General features: G+C 39.7%; 1 protein-coding gene and 1 long non-coding RNA gene across 3 annotated transcripts in view; both read left to right on the plus strand.

Annotated features, from left to right (window-relative positions):
- The window catches only part of LOC133278828 (uncharacterized), a 73063-nt gene that overhangs the window by 43123 nt on the left and 11720 nt on the right, over positions 1 to 18220 (plus strand). The gene's annotated exons all lie outside the window — the stretch shown is intronic.
- ATP10D (ATPase phospholipid transporting 10D (putative)) overlaps positions 1 to 18220 on the plus strand; it is a 53280-nt gene that overhangs the window by 26158 nt on the left and 8902 nt on the right. For both annotated transcript variants that reach the window (XM_061471950.1, XM_061471958.1), the window contains 11 exons: positions 453 to 559; positions 847 to 978; positions 1820 to 1947; positions 2089 to 2341; positions 5936 to 6165; positions 6734 to 6919; positions 8958 to 9573; positions 12030 to 12136; positions 12971 to 13097; positions 15279 to 15463; positions 17397 to 17703. In XM_061471950.1, the coding sequence (XP_061327934.1) occupies positions 453 to 559; positions 847 to 978; positions 1820 to 1947; positions 2089 to 2341; positions 5936 to 6165; positions 6734 to 6919; positions 8958 to 9573; positions 12030 to 12136; positions 12971 to 13097; positions 15279 to 15463; positions 17397 to 17703 (2378 nt within the window). The remainder of the gene's footprint in view (positions 1 to 452; positions 560 to 846; positions 979 to 1819; positions 1948 to 2088; positions 2342 to 5935; positions 6166 to 6733; positions 6920 to 8957; positions 9574 to 12029; positions 12137 to 12970; positions 13098 to 15278; positions 15464 to 17396; positions 17704 to 18220) is intronic.

Below are 18220 nucleotides of genomic sequence, written 5' to 3' on the forward strand. Positions count from 1 at the left end.
ATATAAGTCTTACATATAAATCTTAGTCTCTGAGGAAACACTCTGACAAAGAGTGGGCCTACCTTTACTGAAAGTATGCCACAGGAGTAATGACACTCACAGTATATTTAAAATGGGATTTTATATGTTGTTCAATTTTTTTTTCTGATATTGACAGTACAAGTAGAAGTCTTAGGTTTTCAGACTTCTAGTGTTTGTTTTGAGCTCTTTTCAATAGTATTGCCTACTTATGCTTGTGAACACAAGAAAATTCTAATACAGTGCCTGCATGCCTGGATTTTCAAAGGTGATCTACATGCATGTTATCCCATTCTTTTGAAAAGTCCAATTGGAAATGTCAGAATGGCTGTCAGAGAATAGAAGCTTCTCTGGGAAATCTGCTCCCTAATGGCTTTGCAAAGCTTGACTGGTAATTGATAGAGCTGAAATAATGTACTTTTTTTTTTCTTCAGTGAGCATTCAAACAAGGATCGAGTGGGCCTCAGCAAGGAAAACTTACTGCTTCGAGGATGCACAGTAAGAAACACAGAAGCTGTTGTAGGCATAGTGGTATATGCAGGTTAGTGAACCACACTGGCTTTCACAGGCTGCTTTGCAGAAAAGATAGAATTACGTGCTCTCCATGAATAATCAGATGTATCAGTTCTTTACATTGTTAAAATAGAAACAAACTTAATCCAGATATGCATTCTTAACATTTCTAGCTACAGCTGCCTTTGGCTGGACTCAGGCTTTAACACTCTCAGTTCCGATTTGTGCTCTCATTTCTCAGACGTTTAGAAATGCAAAGAACTTGTGGTTCTGATAGCTGCTATTAGAAAATTTCAACCTGTTTTGTGGTTACAGGTCATGAAACCAAAGCCATGCTGAATAACAGTGGGCCTCATTATAAGCGCAGTAAATTGGAAAGAAAAGTGAACACTGATATCCTTTGGTGTGTTCTGCTTCTAATTTTGATGTGTTTAACTGGTGCAATAGGTAAGTAAGAATCAGCAAACTCCTGTTTTCCTCTCACAGCCTTTAGCGCTTGGTATTTATTTTGGGGCTGATTCATTTTAACCACACATTTTAGAAGCTGCCTTTATCCAAGCATTATTCTCTAGCAGCTGGGGATGCTGCCAGGTTTTAGTTCATGTTGTCATGTTTAATCTGGAGTGTGGTGTGAATTTAGGAGTCTGGAACCTGTTCCTCCAATTGATGTCTTTTTTCCTCTGGTTGATTTGTCTTTTCTGTCACTAATAGCTCAGCAAAACTCCTACTTGCTTTTAGGATTTTTCAGGTAACATGAGACGTATGTACAGCATTGCGGAGAGAGGCCTAGTGTGACTTGAGTTGTAAGGACTTGGTATTCTATGGATCGATTAAATAGCGAGCTTGAGTAAATCTAAACAGACTAACTTTTATGACAAATCAAAAAGGTGTTTAAGCATGTCTAAAAAAACTTCTTCAGACTACACTTAATGATGATGTGTTCACATGTTAACTAAAACCTGGACAGGCAAGGATAATACAATTAATTGTCAGAGGTTTTTCTGCAGAAAAAAAAACAGTGTTTATCAAGTGTAGTTAGTATTCCTTTAGTTCTGAGATATGCTGTATAGATGTCCTGTTGATAGAAATGCATGTAAAGTATTTATTCAGATGTGCATTGATACTTACTTAATTTTAATGGGGTTCCTGCTGAGGAAAAAATCAGGAGATAAAATGGTACTTTAAAAGCGAAGTAAGAGCTGCAGAATATAACAGCTAACACTATGACCCTGAATTGTTATACAGTTTACATACAACTGACTCACTTTATCTTGTTCCTATTTTCAAGGCCATGGAATTTGGTTAAGTAGGTATTCGGAAATACCTTTTTTTACCATCCCTGAGCCAGATGGGAAATTGATTCCTCCAACATTAGCAGCATTCAATGTGTTCTGGACGATGATCATCTTATTACAGGTAACTTTGGTCTGCTTGTTGGTCATATTCTGATCTCATTCATATCCTTGATGTAACTCTTCAGCTTCAGCAGAGCTACTTCATGTTTGTAACTCACCAAAGAGTTTGGTTTTGTTTAATCCCCATGTTTTGTTTTGGTAGGTCTTGATCCCAATTTCTCTCTATGTTTCAATTGAAATTGTCAAATTGGGACAAATTTATTTAATACAGAATGACATTGATTTTTACCATGAGAAAACAGACTCAACAATTCAGTGTCGAGCACTGAATATTGCTGAAGACCTTGGCCAGATTCAGTATATCTTCTCTGACAAGACTGGAACACTCACTGAAAATAAGATGGTTTTTCGGAGATGCAGCATTGCAGGACAGGAGTATTGCCATGAGGAAAATGGTAAGACATTAAGCCTGTGTTCACAATGAGTCATTTCTCTCTTCTGAGAAGCTGAAAGTGTTGATAGGGTCCAGTGGACTTTATGAGGTTTACATCGCACTACACACTCACAGAAAATAAGAATTTAGACTGATCCTACTAATAGCCATGCAGCTTTTCCCATTATTTAGATCCCTTCATATATAGTGTGTTACAAGACTTGAAGGCTTGATGTAAGGTGTTGCTTTACAGCCAATGTGTTTGATACCACAAACAACATTCTTTACTCACTGTAGAAGTCATGCCTACTGTGTTTTGCTTCTCTCCTTGCATTATTCAGAACCCAGAACATTGGAAAATACCTATCTAGTCTTTCCTTCCAAATTTTTTTTTTTTGTTAACTACAATGCCAATGCTTACCTAACATTTTAAGGTTCAGATATCTGTTGGCTGCGACAGATACACTACCTTTATGTAGTGTATCTTAAGGCTCCAATTTAACATGCTGTTGCCCTTTAGGATAGAGTAACGCAAATAAAATAAGTGAAAAGTTAGAGCTTTAACAGTAATGTTTAAGTACAAGTCAAGCAAGTAAGTGTACGTGTTAAATACCTCCATCAAAAATAATGACTGTTGTATTCTTACTTACATCTCAAACAGCTGTTTATTGATAGCCAAAAAGCCAACAAGCAGTGTTTCGGGATAGTTGCTTCCTCATTGTCTAATAGTGTAGCATCTTTCAATATACATTTCGTGAGAGCCCACTTAAACCTTTCTACTAGCCCAGAGAAGATCCAAAAAGGCAAAAGAGAAAATTGAGCAGAGTGACATGAAGTCTTTGATTGCATTATCTATTTTATTAATTAGATAGAACCACAAAGTTTTTATTTCTCTTACTTTATATAAGTATTGTGGCTACGGACATTTACTATTTTGCTGGTGGGCAATGTAAATATTCCATAGGAGATCAAAGGTGAGGTGCTGACAGGCAGCCGCACGCAGCACAGCTGTGTATGAAGCTCCCCCTTGGGGTTTTGGTGGTTTTGCTGCTAGGTAGAGCTCCCCACAGCTGCGAGCAAAAGGCACACCCTGCTGGTCACAGCATGAATCAGTTCAGCCCTTCTGTTGTGTCGCAGGAGCAAGCGGTTCCAGACCATTTTGCAGTAATTTCTGCACATACTTTGAAAATCTTAAGGTCTGCATGTCCAGGTGGTTCTTTGGCTTTGCATAGTTGTACTGGGAAGGATGACAACAGCACAGTGAGAAGAAGTATTTTCGAGTTTTGAACTTAGTGAATGAACAACTTAAATAAAAAGTAGAATATATTTTCAGAGCCCTGTCTTTTACCTGGAGGGTAAGCATGTGCTTTTTTCAAACACAGAAATTATGTGAGCCCTGGAAATCAGTTTGAAAAATGTTGGAGGTCCTGTGTTTCAGTTCTGTTTAACATTTGTTCAGTTGCATAAAGCTGCTATTTGCAAGGCTCCTGCTACGTATGGTAAGAGTTGCATTGCAAGACAGTACAGTCTTTTGCATACAAGCCACTTAATCTATATATATATTTCTGTATTGATATCTGTATTGCCCAAAGTAAAGCAGTGTGCAGCGGGGAAGTACACAACAGCAATGACTGTGATTCAGTATAATCCTCCATATAGGTCCCCCCGGGCAGTTCTGTGTAATGTAACATGTACCTCTTGGACCATGGCAGCAGAGCAGTGTGCTGTTATTAAGAGGTCCACAAATGTTACTTCAGAGAGAGCATGCAGGCTTCTCAACAGCCTGGAAAGAAAGCAGAATGGGCATGTGTTGTCCAAACCTGCCTCTACAAACACGTACTAAGTCACTGTTGCTGCTTTCTTGTAAAAGATATCAATAGCACATGTGGGATATTGTATTTGGTAGTTGTCGAGAGCCAGTTTTTTACATTCCCACCTATCTTTTTAATAAATGGGTTATTAAATCCATGTTGACATGTCCCCTGAAGGACATGGCCTGCCAAGGAAGCTCTGGTCTCCCTGCTTTCCTGGACTCATCAGAATAGCAGTGTTGTTGTTTAAGCCGAACCCAGAACAAGCAGGAAGAGGGGCAAGAGACTTTCATTTATGTTCTAGAAACAGAATAAAGCAGGAAATAAAGAGAACTTAACAGGCTAGAAAACCTGATAGCTCATTTCCTGAACATAGCTGAGCTTGTGGGCTTTGGCTGGGAGGCAAAGGACTCATGAGCGATATAATAAACCTATTTCCATCTCATTTTGAGCACCAGAGCTGGAGACACAACTGTGAATAGGTTTCCTATTCATATAAAAGAGAATAATATCCCACTGATCACTTCTTTCATGTAAAGTAGCTGCCACTTTAAATAAGAAAAAAATAGGGAATTAGTGTTGTTGCAGATGTCTGTATGTTAATACTGTTTTTTTTCCTAAAATGCCATTGTTTATAATCACACTTTAATGAAATATATAGGCAATGCACACCTCTCAGAACAGTTCTTCCGTGCTGTCTGTGGATGCAGACCTTGAACTGCTAGTTTATGTTCATTGCATCCTATTTTCACAATGACAGGTAAAAACTTGAAAGCTGAAGAGTGTACACTGATCCAGTGCTGTCTGGTTTGAGATTGCAACCTCTTTCATGTGGTCCAGCGCTATCCCAGAACTCCAGTGCAAGCACTTCAGTATGTTGTTAACAAGTGCATGATAGTGTAGGCGATGTTTCCATTTGGTACAGAGGTTCTTTATACCACTGATCTTCCTAGCTAGATTTGTGAGGCAGAGAACTGCATTTATATCTTTGATGCAAAGGTGTTAGACATATCAATATGAAGTTTTATTATTTAAACCTTCTTTTCAATTAAGTACTCAGGAAATGTGTGTGTGTGTGTGTGTGTGTGTGTGTGTGTGTGTGAGGGGGTGCCCAATATAGAAACGATTGTTTCAGTGAGTTCCTTCTAGCAGCTGTACGTACCAAGCCACTGGCATACAATCCTGATCAATCATCAAATAAATTGTAAAATTTATCAGTAGGTAATCTGGCCCCTTTTCTCTGGGCTAAGGCAGAGTTGTTGCTGTCATTCTTTACGAATTCTTTTGTTTGTTTGTTCCTTCAGAACCTCCGGTGAAGTCCTGTTCAGTGTTTTTTCAGGCATTCTGTTCTAGTATGTCACATGTTCTCTGACAGAGTTTGAACTGAACTGGCCTGAGTCTGTCACAATCTAGGGCTATTATTATCCACAGCCTGTATAAAAAAAATTTCTCTTGCAATTGCCCTTCATGTACTTGAAGACTATTATTTGGCTCCCATCAATGTGCCCTTCTGGAGGCTGTGTAACTCCAGCTTATTTTACTGTTTCCGTGCAGATTGTGTTGTCTAGAACCCTGATCATTCTTGCTCCATCTTCTGGGTTCACTCTAGAATCCAGAAGGATGGTTCTTGAAGTGCAGTGTCTCAAACAGAAAGTCAGCCTGGGGGTTTATTATGGATTTTGTTTTTTATAAATAACTGTTTACTAAACTCTTACTTTAAAAATTTGTTTCCTGAACCTCCAAGCAGTGTTTTAGACAAGTTTCTTCTTGCTCATGGAACAACAATTTTGTTTCCCTTTCCATAGCAAAAAGGCTGGAATCCTATCAAGAGATGGATTCAGAGGATGAAGATTCAGCTGATCATCAGTATGGCTCTTCGATGCATATGTCAAAATGGCAGGGGCACGACTGCAGAGCTGTGAATGAACCTTTGAACAGAAAGTCTTTGTTGTCTGGTAGTCATTCTGCATTAGGAAGGGAAGATGGAGCAGGTGATGCTCCCCCTTCAGGACACATTGCTTTCAGCAGTCCCATTGTAAGTAAAACCTGTAGGTTTTGATACTGAATTTCTGAAGTAACTTATGAAGGAATATCTTTTTACCATTTAAGAAATCCTTTCCCTCTTGATCGAAACCAGAGCCTCCCATGATTGCTTGGCAGCATCTTATTTGCACAGATATTTGTTGGGTCATGAAGGTGTATGCTTTAGTTCTTGCGGCTGTGAGTGCATGATCACTCTGGCTAAAATGACCAACTTCATCTTAAAAAACAGTTTTTAATTTTTTTTAAGAGATTTCTAACATTTTCTGGTTTTAATGGGAAATACCTGGATGAACAATATTTATTGGAAGTTGTAGAGGTAAAAACTCAGCTTCTCTACCTGAAGATGTCTAATTCATCATACTTAATCTCAGTTGAAGTGTCTGTGAACTATGGCTTTACTGTTTACCTGTCTGGGCATGAAGTTTACAATTTTCAGTGGGCTAATAGAAGGCAGTGAAGACACCAGAGTGTTACTCTATTTCATCTGTAACTGATTTAACCTCTAGAGACTAAGATTAAATTTATAACCTAATGGACAGTTTTGTTCATTTCATCAATAGGAAACAGATGTTATACCAGACACACAATTGTTGAAGAAGTTCAGTCAAATTTCTTCTCATTCCTGTGATCAGTCAGAAGCTAACAGCAAGTTATCTCTGGAGACAATGTACATCACTGACTTCTTTCTTGCTCTGGCAATCTGTAATACTGTGGTAGTTTCAGTTCCCAGTCAGCCACGTCAGAAGGTAACAAGGTCTTATTTTTGGCTATCTGGCTATATTCATAAAGAAATTAGCTCCTTCTGGGTTGATTACAAAAGGAAAAAACAATTATCTGACATTTAAAAAATGACCCTTTTCTCTTCTATTGGTTTGTCCTCTTAGAAAGACGGGCATTACTGTAAACCCACAAAGTGCTATCAGTTAATATGTAATATAATGCTGGTAGCATTTTTCAGAAGCAATAAAACTTGGCTTCAGTATTTCTGCTTCTGCGTATAGACAGTTCGTAACTTTTACAAGACAAATTTTGAGATTAAATTGAAGTTGTGTTTTTTTTCTATGTTCTAGTTATGTTTTTCTAGAGATGTGCACAGCTTCCTTTTAGAGTACCCTAACACTCAGGTTACCTTTAGAAATAGGTTATTATTGGCTGAAAGATGAGAATAATCAGAAGACTCCCAGAATATTGAAATTGAGAACGGTCTTACTTGTTCCCTCACTATTCAAATAGAGTTTCAGCAAAAGTATGGAAGGTCAAGTTTCATGTATGTAATAATCTGAAATAAAAATGCTCTGCAGTATGGCATAAAGTGGTCTCATTTTGAGTGTACAGTGCATTTGCTAGACTGTCCTGGTTTAATGGTCTGGGGTGTGTTTAAGTATTCTGAGACCTTTTGTTTTCAGAGCACGCAACCTAACAGTTTTTTAAAGGCATGAATATCTTTTTCAATTTATTTATTTTTTTTTTTTCAGGATGGGATTTTCATAAGCCTATTTTTTAGCAATTTTGGTTTTGTTGCTGCAGGATAATTCCCAAGTTTAGCTTTGATTTTCTTCCCCCCATCCCCTGGTTATTTCCATTCATTGACTTTGATTTTGGTGTCCATCTAGGCAGTGAACATACAACCGTGGCTGGAGATGTTCCCAAAAGGTATCCTGTGGAGTATAAAATACCTCCTATGTATAAGGGAGATTGGTATTTTAGTGTGCTTCCAGGCATTCCCAGAAACAGGCAGCGTAACAGGCAGCCTACAGGCCCATGTGTGGAATGGGCAGCTGTGTTTCATAGTTACTAATCAGTCATTCCTTAAAGATGGTACAGAAAAAATACAGGTGAAGTTCTTGTTTTTTTGAGAATCATATTTCTGGATGACTTGCTAGCAGGGGAGATAATCTCCAGGTACTAGTAGGTAGGTTGGGAGGGGCAATGTGGCATGAAGTTTCTGAGTTCTTGGGAAATGACATTAAAGAGATCAAGGCAGCAGAAGTTTTCAGTATTTCCTTAGGAAGAGGGAATGAAAGGATGTTCATAGTCTCTGTTTCCATGATGCTGGGTGCAGACACGTTACAAATTGTGTGCAGCTGTGGTAGAACTGAAGCCAGAGTCTGTCCTTGCTTTATGCTTTTCAGGGGCAAAGGAGAACATGCTTCCTGATGATAATTCAGTCTTAACTCTTACCCAGTAATGAAATTGTAATAACAAGCTTGTATGCCTTGTTTCTGAGCTGTTAACTGCCTGTTCTGAGAAACAGTAAACCAATTGTTTTGTAACATCGATGAGAAAGGAACTGTCTGTTGTTTTAAATTCAGATATTAAAAAAATATTGATACAAGGTATTGTATTTTTTTTTAGCTAGTTACTGTGGGAGGTATGGAATTGCTTTATTCTTCACAAATATCTTGCTAATTCAGAGCAAGAATGAAAGTGTTTATTTCCATTTGCCACAAGTTTTAAAAGTTATGTTATACTACTGCTTTCATTACTGAAATAGTTCTAAAGAGGAGTCACGAATCAAACTTTGAATGCATACAATTTTCAGATCTGAAGTATTTTATAATTCTTTTGGTTGGAATAATGAAGCTCTTCCAGAACTGTTTAGTGTACTCACATGGTTATATGTTTAATTGAGCTGGCCATCTTCAATACAAACAGTCAAACTCATGGTAAATTTTAAAATAGTACATTCATTAAGAAACATACATAGTTTGTAAGCTATCCTTCTTCAATTTAGTAAAATACAAAGAATTTAACATAAATGCTTTCTCTAACTGTTTGTTCCAGATGAGACTGTCTTGTCTGGGTAGGATGCCTATTAAATCACTTGAGGAAATCCGGCAGATGTTCCAGAGGTTGTCAGTCCGGAGACTAAGTTCTTCCCCGCTTCCAAGTGTGAAGGAGTCATCATCTGAAAGCCCCACTAGTTTTGTGAGCAAACTGTCTGTTTTCAGAATGAAAATGGCTTCACCTGCTTTGGAGGAAGCTGCTCAAAGGGCTGATGAGCTTCATAATATGGATAGCCCAGAAAATTCACAAGTGCCTCAAGAATTAGATATGGTGAATGTAGCTGCTGGCTGTGAATACAACAGTGCTACGTCATCTATTGAATTGTCTCCCTTACTTAAACTTTGTTATGAAGCTGAAAGTCCAGATGAAGCTGCCTTAGTTCATGCTGCTAGGGCTTATAGATGTATTTTACAGTCTAGGACTCCAGGTCAAGTAACTGTGGACTTTGCAGGTCTGGGATCTTTAACGTTTCAGCTTTTGCATATCCTGCCTTTTGATTCAGTGCGGAAAAGGATGTCAGTGGTGGTTCGGCATCCAGTCTCCAAAAAAGTGATGGTGTATACAAAAGGTGCAGACTCAGTCATGATGGATTTATTGAGAACTGCATCTGAAGGTATGTACAGAACTTTTAATTATTCTCTCACCTTTATCGTTCTTCAGTACAGTTGAACAGGTGGCCAGGTTCATGAGAAGAGACAAGTAACCAAGCAGAGCTATTTTCTGTGAATAGTTCCTTATAGGGAACCCAGAAAGGTCTTATTGCTTGTCCCCTAAATATGTTTGTGCTGTGTGCTGGTGTGGAAACTAAGAAGAGAGAAGCAGCTGTTATTCAGATAATTTAGCTGTGTCTAAGCAGACCCTTTCGAGGGGGTCTGAAGTATTTCCAGTTACAAAGTAAGGCCACCTGCTTGAATAGGTGGCATCTGCTGTGCAGCAAGAGGTGTTTATTAGAGTGGAATACTTTGTAGTCTTTGCCAGTGTTAGTGTTTCTGAGCTGTTTGAGAGAGGTATCAGTAGCAGATGTCATCAATCAGTGCTTTTTGAGGTGGGTTTTTTTTTCCTTTGATTACTATTTCTATGTTTCTAGGTGTAATAATAATACCTGCAAAGTGTGTGGTGCCTCCTCACGGGCCCTATTTTTAGGGGTAAACATTTTTTGAATGGGCTACTGCAGGGATGCACCATGTTTAAGCATTAACTGATTTGCTCATACACTAGTGAACAGTCATTGATTTTTAACTGAAGGCAGTAAAAAGAAAACATTATCTGTGTATGTTAGAAGTAAATACCTAAATATACTTAAGTTCATAAGATGTTCCAGGTGTTTGGGGATCTTTTTATGGTTTGGAAATTAGTATAAAGGAATTAATTTTTAAAGGCTTGCTTTTTGCGAAAGGGAGTTTGGTTTGTATGTTCCGTGGCTGGCTGATCTCGGTAAGGAAGACGGGTATTTCCAGTTCCAAGGGTGGATTTTAACTCAGCCAACATTAGCCTTCTGAAGTCTAGACAAAAAGCTGCTGTAGGCCGGGGGGCAGAAATGGTACCTTCAAAATCCATCATCTTACTAGGGGGGTAATTTTATGTCTTGAGGTGCCTTTCCTTACTTAGATTCTCAAGGTAGACTTGGAACCTAACTTCTACATGTCTGAATAGCCCACCCCTTAACAGTTATTTTAAAAAAAGCTTTTCTATGACTGCCCTTTTAGCTCCCTCCCACTATATGTTTTGACATATACTACTAGCATCCAAAGATGTATCAGTACCAGATAGGTTCTCCATCACTGCTGGTGCCAGCTGCTCTCTATAGATAAACCCACAGTACATTGTACAAACATGAAGATACTTTCACAGGTAAAATAAATTCTGGTAATATTTTGGTATTTTAAAAACTTATGTAGACCTTCAACATTTTCTGCTTAATTTATAGAATCATAGAATCATAGAATAGTTAGGGTTGGAAAGGACCTTAAGATCATCTAGTTCCAACCCCCCTGCCATGGGCAGGAACACCTCACGCTAAATCATATCACCCAAGGCCTCGTCCAACCTGGTCTTGAACACTGCCAGGGATGGAGCATTCACAACCTCCCTGGGCAACCCATTCCAGTGCCTCACCACCCTAACAGGAAAGAATTTCCTCCTTATATCCAACCTAAACTTCCCCTGTTTAAGTTTTAACCCGTTACCCCTTGTACTATCACTACAGTCTCTAATGAAGAGTCCCTCTCCAGCATCCCTATAGGCCCCCTTCAGATACTGGAAGGCTGCTATGAGGTCTCCATGCAGCCTTCTCTTCTCCAGGCTGAACAGTCCCAACTTCCTCAGCCTGTCTTCATATGGGAGGTGCTCCAGCCCCCTGATCATCCTCATGGCCCTCCTCTGGACTTGTTCCAACAGTTCCATGTCCTTTTTATGTTGAGGACACCAGAACTGCACACAATACTCCAGGTGAGGTGTCATAAGAGCAGAGTAGAGGGGCAGGATCACCTCCTTCAACCTGCTGGTCACACTCCTTTTGATGCAGCCCAGGATATGGTTGGCTTTCTGGGCTGCAAGCGCACACTGCCGGCCCATGTTCATTTTCTCATCAGCCAGCACCCCCAAGTCCTTCTCCACAGGGCTGCTCTGAATCTCTTCTCTGCCCAACCTGTAGCTGTGCCTGGGATTGCTCCAACCCAGGTGTAGGACCTTGCACTTGGCATGGTTAAACTTCATGAGGTTGGCATCAGCCCACCTCACAAGTGTGTCAAGGTCCCTCTGGATGGCATTCCTTCCCTCCAGCGTATCAACCAAACCACACAGCTTGGTGTCATCAGCAAACTTGCTGAGGGTGCACTCAATCCCACTGTCCATGTCAGCGACGAAGATGTTAAACAAGAGTGGTCCCAACACCGATCCCTGAGGGACACCACTCGTTACTGGTCTCCAGCCGGACATTGAGCCATTGACCACAACTCTGTGTGCGGCCACCCAGCCAGTTCTTTATCCCCCGAGTGGTCCAATCATCAAATTGATTTAGCCTAAGAATGCATATTTAAGTTGCTTTCTCTGCTTTTTGTGTGGTAATAGATAGTAATAATTCAGAAATGGAACAAAAGAAGATTAAAGAGAGAACTCAGAAGCATTTGGATGACTATGCCAGAAGAGGACTACGCACTCTGTGTATCGCTAAGAAGGTAATCCTTTTAATACATATTTTTAGGAATGTCTGTGACCAATCCGAGTGGTCCAGTGGAGCAGACACTGTTTCTAAGCAGATGGTTCCATTGCCACTCTTTGTTTATCCTCATGTTCTATATAGGAGAAATTTGTAAGCTGACCTGAATCAGTTCCTGACTTCTGTTAGCTTGTCATAGTTGTTGTCAGCATAGGATGCCAAGCAGCTTAATATCTTAATTCTAAGACAGGGGTTGTCAAACCCCTGGTTTTAATTCCGGAGTCCTGAGTGAAAGTTGCCACTGGTTGGAATTCTAGACCCAGACAAATTAAGCCAGACCTAGTTTATTTGGTTTCACAAACAGTTTGCGGTGTTATAAGCTCAGGATGCAAAACTTAGGTCTTGTTTTGAGGTTCCATTTTAAATTCAAAGCTGCTCAGATGCAAAATTTGATAGGGATTGAAACAGGTAAGAAACTTCTTTACAAAGCCTTATGGGAAGTGAAAGTACTTGCTGTATAGCTGTAGAGTCATCAATTTGTACACAGCTATACAGTGATTCTGTGGCTCTGTGAAATGCGCAATTAGAGAGCAGTAGGGAGGAGTATACTATGCTCGTTGGCCTGCCTACTTTTCATCTAAATGGAAGTCTGTTGGGCAGCTCCAGGAACCTGCAGGGTGCCAGTGAGTAACCTGGTTTGTAAAGCCTGGCAAAGTAATCTTACGCTATGGACATCATACTAAATCCATGAACATATTGGTGCATTTAAGACAGCAAAGTAACTGTGAGGACACCAAGGTGCCTTTGAAAACACAGTATAGATACATGCTGGATGTTTTCTCTCCCTCTGCAGGCGATGAGTGACGCAGAATATGCAGAGTGGTTAAATCACCATTTTTTAGCAGAAACCAGTATTGACAATAGGGAGGAGCTGCTGCTTGAATCTGCCATCAGGCTTGAGACCAAACTAACTTTGCTCGGTAGGTAGAGATTGCTATAACTCCCAGGAGACTGCTTATGGTATTCATAACTGGCATTTACTTGCTAACCTCAGTTAGCTTTCTGTGGGCCTAGAATTTATTGTCATTCCTGAATTTCCATGAATCTTCCTGGTAACTTTGTACTAGCTGTAAAACACACTGAAGACAGCAAGTGTTCTGTTGTTTGTAAAGGGTGAAGTTTTATTAATTTTTTTTTTATTTGGTTTCTTTTTTTGTGCTTATCAGATTTTTTTAAGTGTCATCATAATAAGCACGAGAAATGATAGTAATAAACCAAAGGCCTGCCTGGGCAAACATACGCAGGGATCCCACTTCTGGGCATGTTTTCCATCACTGTTGCATTTCTGGCTTAGCAAGTATGCTTGTGCTGTGTCCTCTTGTAATAACATGGAGATAAGAAGTCAGGAATGCTTCTTCAGGAGCCATTCCTCTGGTGGTCATTCAGCTGTGCAGAAATGCAGAGGCCAAGACAAAATGAAAAACATTCAGTTCAGATGTGTAAAAGGTAAACTGCAGGCAGTATGAGATAATAGCTCCACAGGAGTGCCCAGCAAATAACATTTGGGAAACAAAATGCAAAGATCTGACTGACTTATTGGGATGGTAAAGGCAGCTCATGCTAGAAGCTGAAGAGAGACAGATTCTGTTGTGTGGAAAGGTGTAACTCCATTCTGTGCTACATCTGCTCAGTGCAGATGCCATAAATGTTTTTAGTATGAAAAGGAAGGGAGAGTTAAGCGTATAGACTGCCCAAGTTGAAATAACAGTTTTCTTTCTTCCCCCAGTGCCTGACAGTGCCTCTCGAAGCAGTTTGCATCAAATAGATCCCAGTTTCTTTTCTGTCACTTTTGTTTACTTGCATCAAAATGCAAGTAGAGTGCAGAGCAAGGACCTGGTGGTTTTTTTTTTTTCTTCCCAGTGACCTCAGGCCATGAGTTCTGTGCAGTGTTGGCAGCTACTTAAAGAAGAAATTGCTAAAGCATCAGAAATTTGGTTGACCTTTTGGTTCTTACCCATCCTCATATGGCAGTGCTTTGTATTCAGATTGCTGGCTACAGGCCCGCACTAGAAACATGCCAGGAGGGAAAATTTTGCTTTGAATTTTTTTATTGTTTGTCTTTCAGAATGAACCTAGCTGCAACTGTCTGAAGTTTCTTTCTGAGAAACTCTCTTAGCCTGAGAATCTCACAAGACAAAGCATGTCTTCTGGTTATGATTTAGTACCATTTGTGTTGTGAAAAAGCGATGAAAATGTCCTGTACAATAGTAAATCACTGGCACTGCAGCTTTTCAGAGTTGGTTCTGGTTTGTGCTCATGTTGTGTTACCCATTTTTACCAGAACAGAAGACTTTGTTAAGCTGGTTTCAGGGACACAGTTTTGCCTGCTGTGCACAGCAGAAAAAAAGGACATCTTTCTTAAAGTGTCTGTATTTTTTTTGTTGAAAGTCTTTCTTTAACCTCTAATGGTTGTGTATTAGAGCAGGTGTTTCCTCCCTGTGGAAGAACATGTCAACGTTGGCAGTGCAGGCAGGAGGAAAGGCAAACATAGAGCTTAGTACTATGAATTGGAAGGACCTATGACAGCGGGTACTGCAGCAATGAGCAGGGAAACCTGATGATGAATGTAAGATCTTTGCAGCAGTGTGCAAAACCATGACATAGGAAGAAGGGATTTTGGTGTGGAAAAAGGTGAGGTCTTGGGACAAGAGGTACACAGAATTCAGCTTGGGGAGCAGAGTTGAGGATAAGGAAGTGGGTCTTGGGATAGGAAGGATTGAGGTGATACATGAAAGAAGTTTTGGGGCAGTCTGAGATGGGAGGGACTGAGAATAATGGAGTATATTTGTCATGAGAATCGTGGGGGTCTGTGTCTCACAGCCATTGGGGAATGTAACAATTGTGAGAACAAGAAAAGTTGGCGTAAAAGGGTCTTCTGAAGAGTTGGAGGTCCCCAAGGCTGTAGCCAGTGTGTGTGTCAACAGCCTCACATGTGATGAGCTCTGGGACAGAAAGATGTGAAAGGGAGACATTCCCAAGCATATCCCAGTAGGGTGTCTTGTTTTGGGATGTGAATACATGCAGAGGACCATCTTGTCCTGTCACTCTTGCAGTACTTTGGTTTTGAAAATACAGTAGCACTAATCTTTGTCGAAATTAAGGTGCCACCGGCATTGAAGATCGCCTGCAGGAGGGTGTTCCGGGCACAATACAAGCCTTACGGAAAGCAGGAATAAAAATATGGATGCTGACAGGTGACAAGAGAGAGACAGCTGTCAGCATTGCCTATGCTTGTAAACTGCTGGAACCAGATGACAGAATCTTCACTCTCAAAGCACAGAATAAGGTGAGTAGAAAATTACACTTTTCTTCATGTTATGTGTTGGTTTGTTTTGTTTTTTCTCCACTGAAAAATTCAGCCAGGCTGTATCACAGGGCAGTACAGAAAAATAATTTCCCAACCAACTGAACACAGCATGATTTCCTGGAAGATGAAAATACTGGAAAACTGGCAGTTTGCTGCCTTGCGGGTAAAATATTGCATCCTTTATATATATGTATCATTGGTTTCTTTGTATACAGTCCATAAATTATGCTTAACTATTTTAATTGAATAAACTGCTTCATTTGTTTTTGTGGGTGGTTAGAGAGTTGACATGACCTCAAGTTGCATCAAGGGAGGTTTAGTTTGGATATTAGGAGAAATTGCTTCACTAGAAGGTTGGTCAAGCATTGGAACAGGCTGCCCAGGGATGTGACTGAGACACCATCCCTGGAGGTATTTAAAAAACATGTAGATACGGTGCTTAGGGATATGGTTTAGTGGTGGACTTGGCAGTGCTGGCTTAATAGTTGGACTCCATGATCTTAAAGGTTTTCTTCCAACCTAAATGATTCTGCTGTTCTCTCTAACTACAGATTTCAGGTGACTGTGACTTACAGCATATTAGCAATGTAAGAGTTATGGTCATATAAATTCTGTTGTATTAAGTTTCATATTTCTTTGTGTAGAATATTCCCTCAGCCCTGCTTGTCTTGCATGAATGTACAAAGAATTGTCCCATGAAACTACATTGTAAATCATTTAAGAAAACTAATCTGCCAACAATTTTATCAGAGAAAAGCTGCCTTCTCCCCACCACCCAGTAATTCAAGTCATTGATAGAGTGCTTAAAACTGCTGCTGTTTTGGGAGGCAAGATTCATCCTGTTTGATTGTTGCGTTCTCTTGTGGATGCGTATAACCAGCAGTTTTTCAAATCTTGTTTTTTATCAATTTGAGGGTTCTTAAGAAAGAAATTACTAACTGTAACTGGTAATCCAAGGAATGAAATGTCCCATCTCAGAGCAGAAACATGAAAACTGAGACTTCTCTAAAGGACTGGCAGCTTCTTCCAAGACCTTTTGTATTTCTTTTCTTCTCTGCTTATATGTTACTTTAGAAATTCAGTTTGTATCTGCCATAAAAGGTAGCATGGCAGGTGGTAACTGTGGGGAAAATAAAGTGAAAAAGAAAGGATTTTTAGTCCAGTTATGTTTGAGAAAAGCTTGGGGTTTGATTTTTGCTAACACTTTTTTCTTCCTTTTTTACTACAGAGACAGAGTGTCTTAACAGTAAGAACTGAGTCCCTTTTGCGGAAGTGCTCATCCTCCCTCTAACTAAGCTTTGAAATAAAAAATACGCAGTATTTGATACTGTTACATTTCAAAGGAAAATAAGAAGATTTAAGAACATGTAATTTCTTCTGTAGCATATAGCATGCAAATTGCATATATTGATGCCAAGAATCTTTTGGCCATCTTATATTGATTGTGATGAAGTAAAAAATTCCACAAGGCCAGTTCTTCAGTAATTCATTGCAGCTCACCTGTAATCTGATTTGAAATGCACTTTTGGCTTTGCATGCCAGACAAAAGAAGTGTAGAGAGCAAAAGTCTTCTATCAAAGCTGTATTTATTTTGCAGAATCCTTAATATCTTTCTTTTTTCTGCTAGTCTTACAAACATTTTCTGATTTGCTTCAGTTTTTTCCCTTCTAGTACAATACCCAATGCAACCTACTTAGCAAAGTTAAATCACAGGCCCTTTTATTAACCACAGACTGCATCCTTTGTGATTTTAAAGAGTTCTTCAACTCATGTCTAAGCCTTTCTGTATTCAAGTGAAATGCTACACAAGGGCAGCATCTGACTTTTTGTCCCTATGTATTTCATAAATTGGAAAGGGAGCCAGAATCCAAACAGTAATTTAATAAGTTGCCTTACTCTTGTCTTTAATTAGGATGCCTGTGCCTTGACGATGAGCAAAATTTTAGAAGGCATCCAGAAGAATACTTCTAAAAAACACCCCGGTCAGAAACTTGGGAATGTCTCTGCAACTCTCTCCACCCAATCTCCAGGGTTCAGTGCAGGCCTTGTTATTGATGGAAGGACTTTGGAGCATGTCCTTCATGACAGCCTACAGAATATTTTCTTGGAACTCACAGAAAAATGTCGGGCTGTAGTCTGCTGCAGAGCCACGCCACTGCAGAAGAGTGTCCTGGTCAGACTGGTGCGAAGTAAGCTAAAGGCAATGACATTAGCTGTAGGTGAGTCCTGTGGTTATTGGTTATCTTCTTTTCTCTGAAAAGTAGAAACCAGTTTCTTCTCTCCCTTTTTCTTTTGTTTTTGTTTATGTCTGTCACAAAATTTACTTTAGAGAGGATAATCCTTTGAATCGTAGTTGTCTCTGGTGTAAGATTATGTTAGTATTCTGAAGTAGCAAATTTAGTCCATAAACATTCTCGTGGTAACCTAAAGCAACAAGAACAGCAGCAATCCTGCACAGTGTTATGTAACATGTGCAGAGGAGTGAATAAAGGGGTCTTTCTTGGCATTCTTCATCACAACCCTCCTGAACAGGAAGGGAGAGAGGGAAGATGACTGGCTGAGTTTTTAAACACCTGTATTTTCTGTTCCAGCATACCAACTGCATTCTAACAAAATCAACAGCTAATATCCATTTGGAAAATATAGCTCATTTCAGTCAAGTCTTCCACTTACTTATCCTGCTTTCTGTAGGGTTTTCCCTAGGCTGCACTTTTGGCCATAACAATGCTTTTCTCC

Source organism: Pezoporus flaviventris, unplaced genomic scaffold (assembly GCF_033815535.1).
Source record: "Pezoporus flaviventris isolate CSIRO_AGI_PZ_B2104156 unplaced genomic scaffold, CSIRO_AGI_Pfla_v1 ptg000002l, whole genome shotgun sequence".
NCBI classification, from domain to species: domain Eukaryota; kingdom Metazoa; phylum Chordata; class Aves; order Psittaciformes; family Psittacidae; genus Pezoporus; species Pezoporus flaviventris.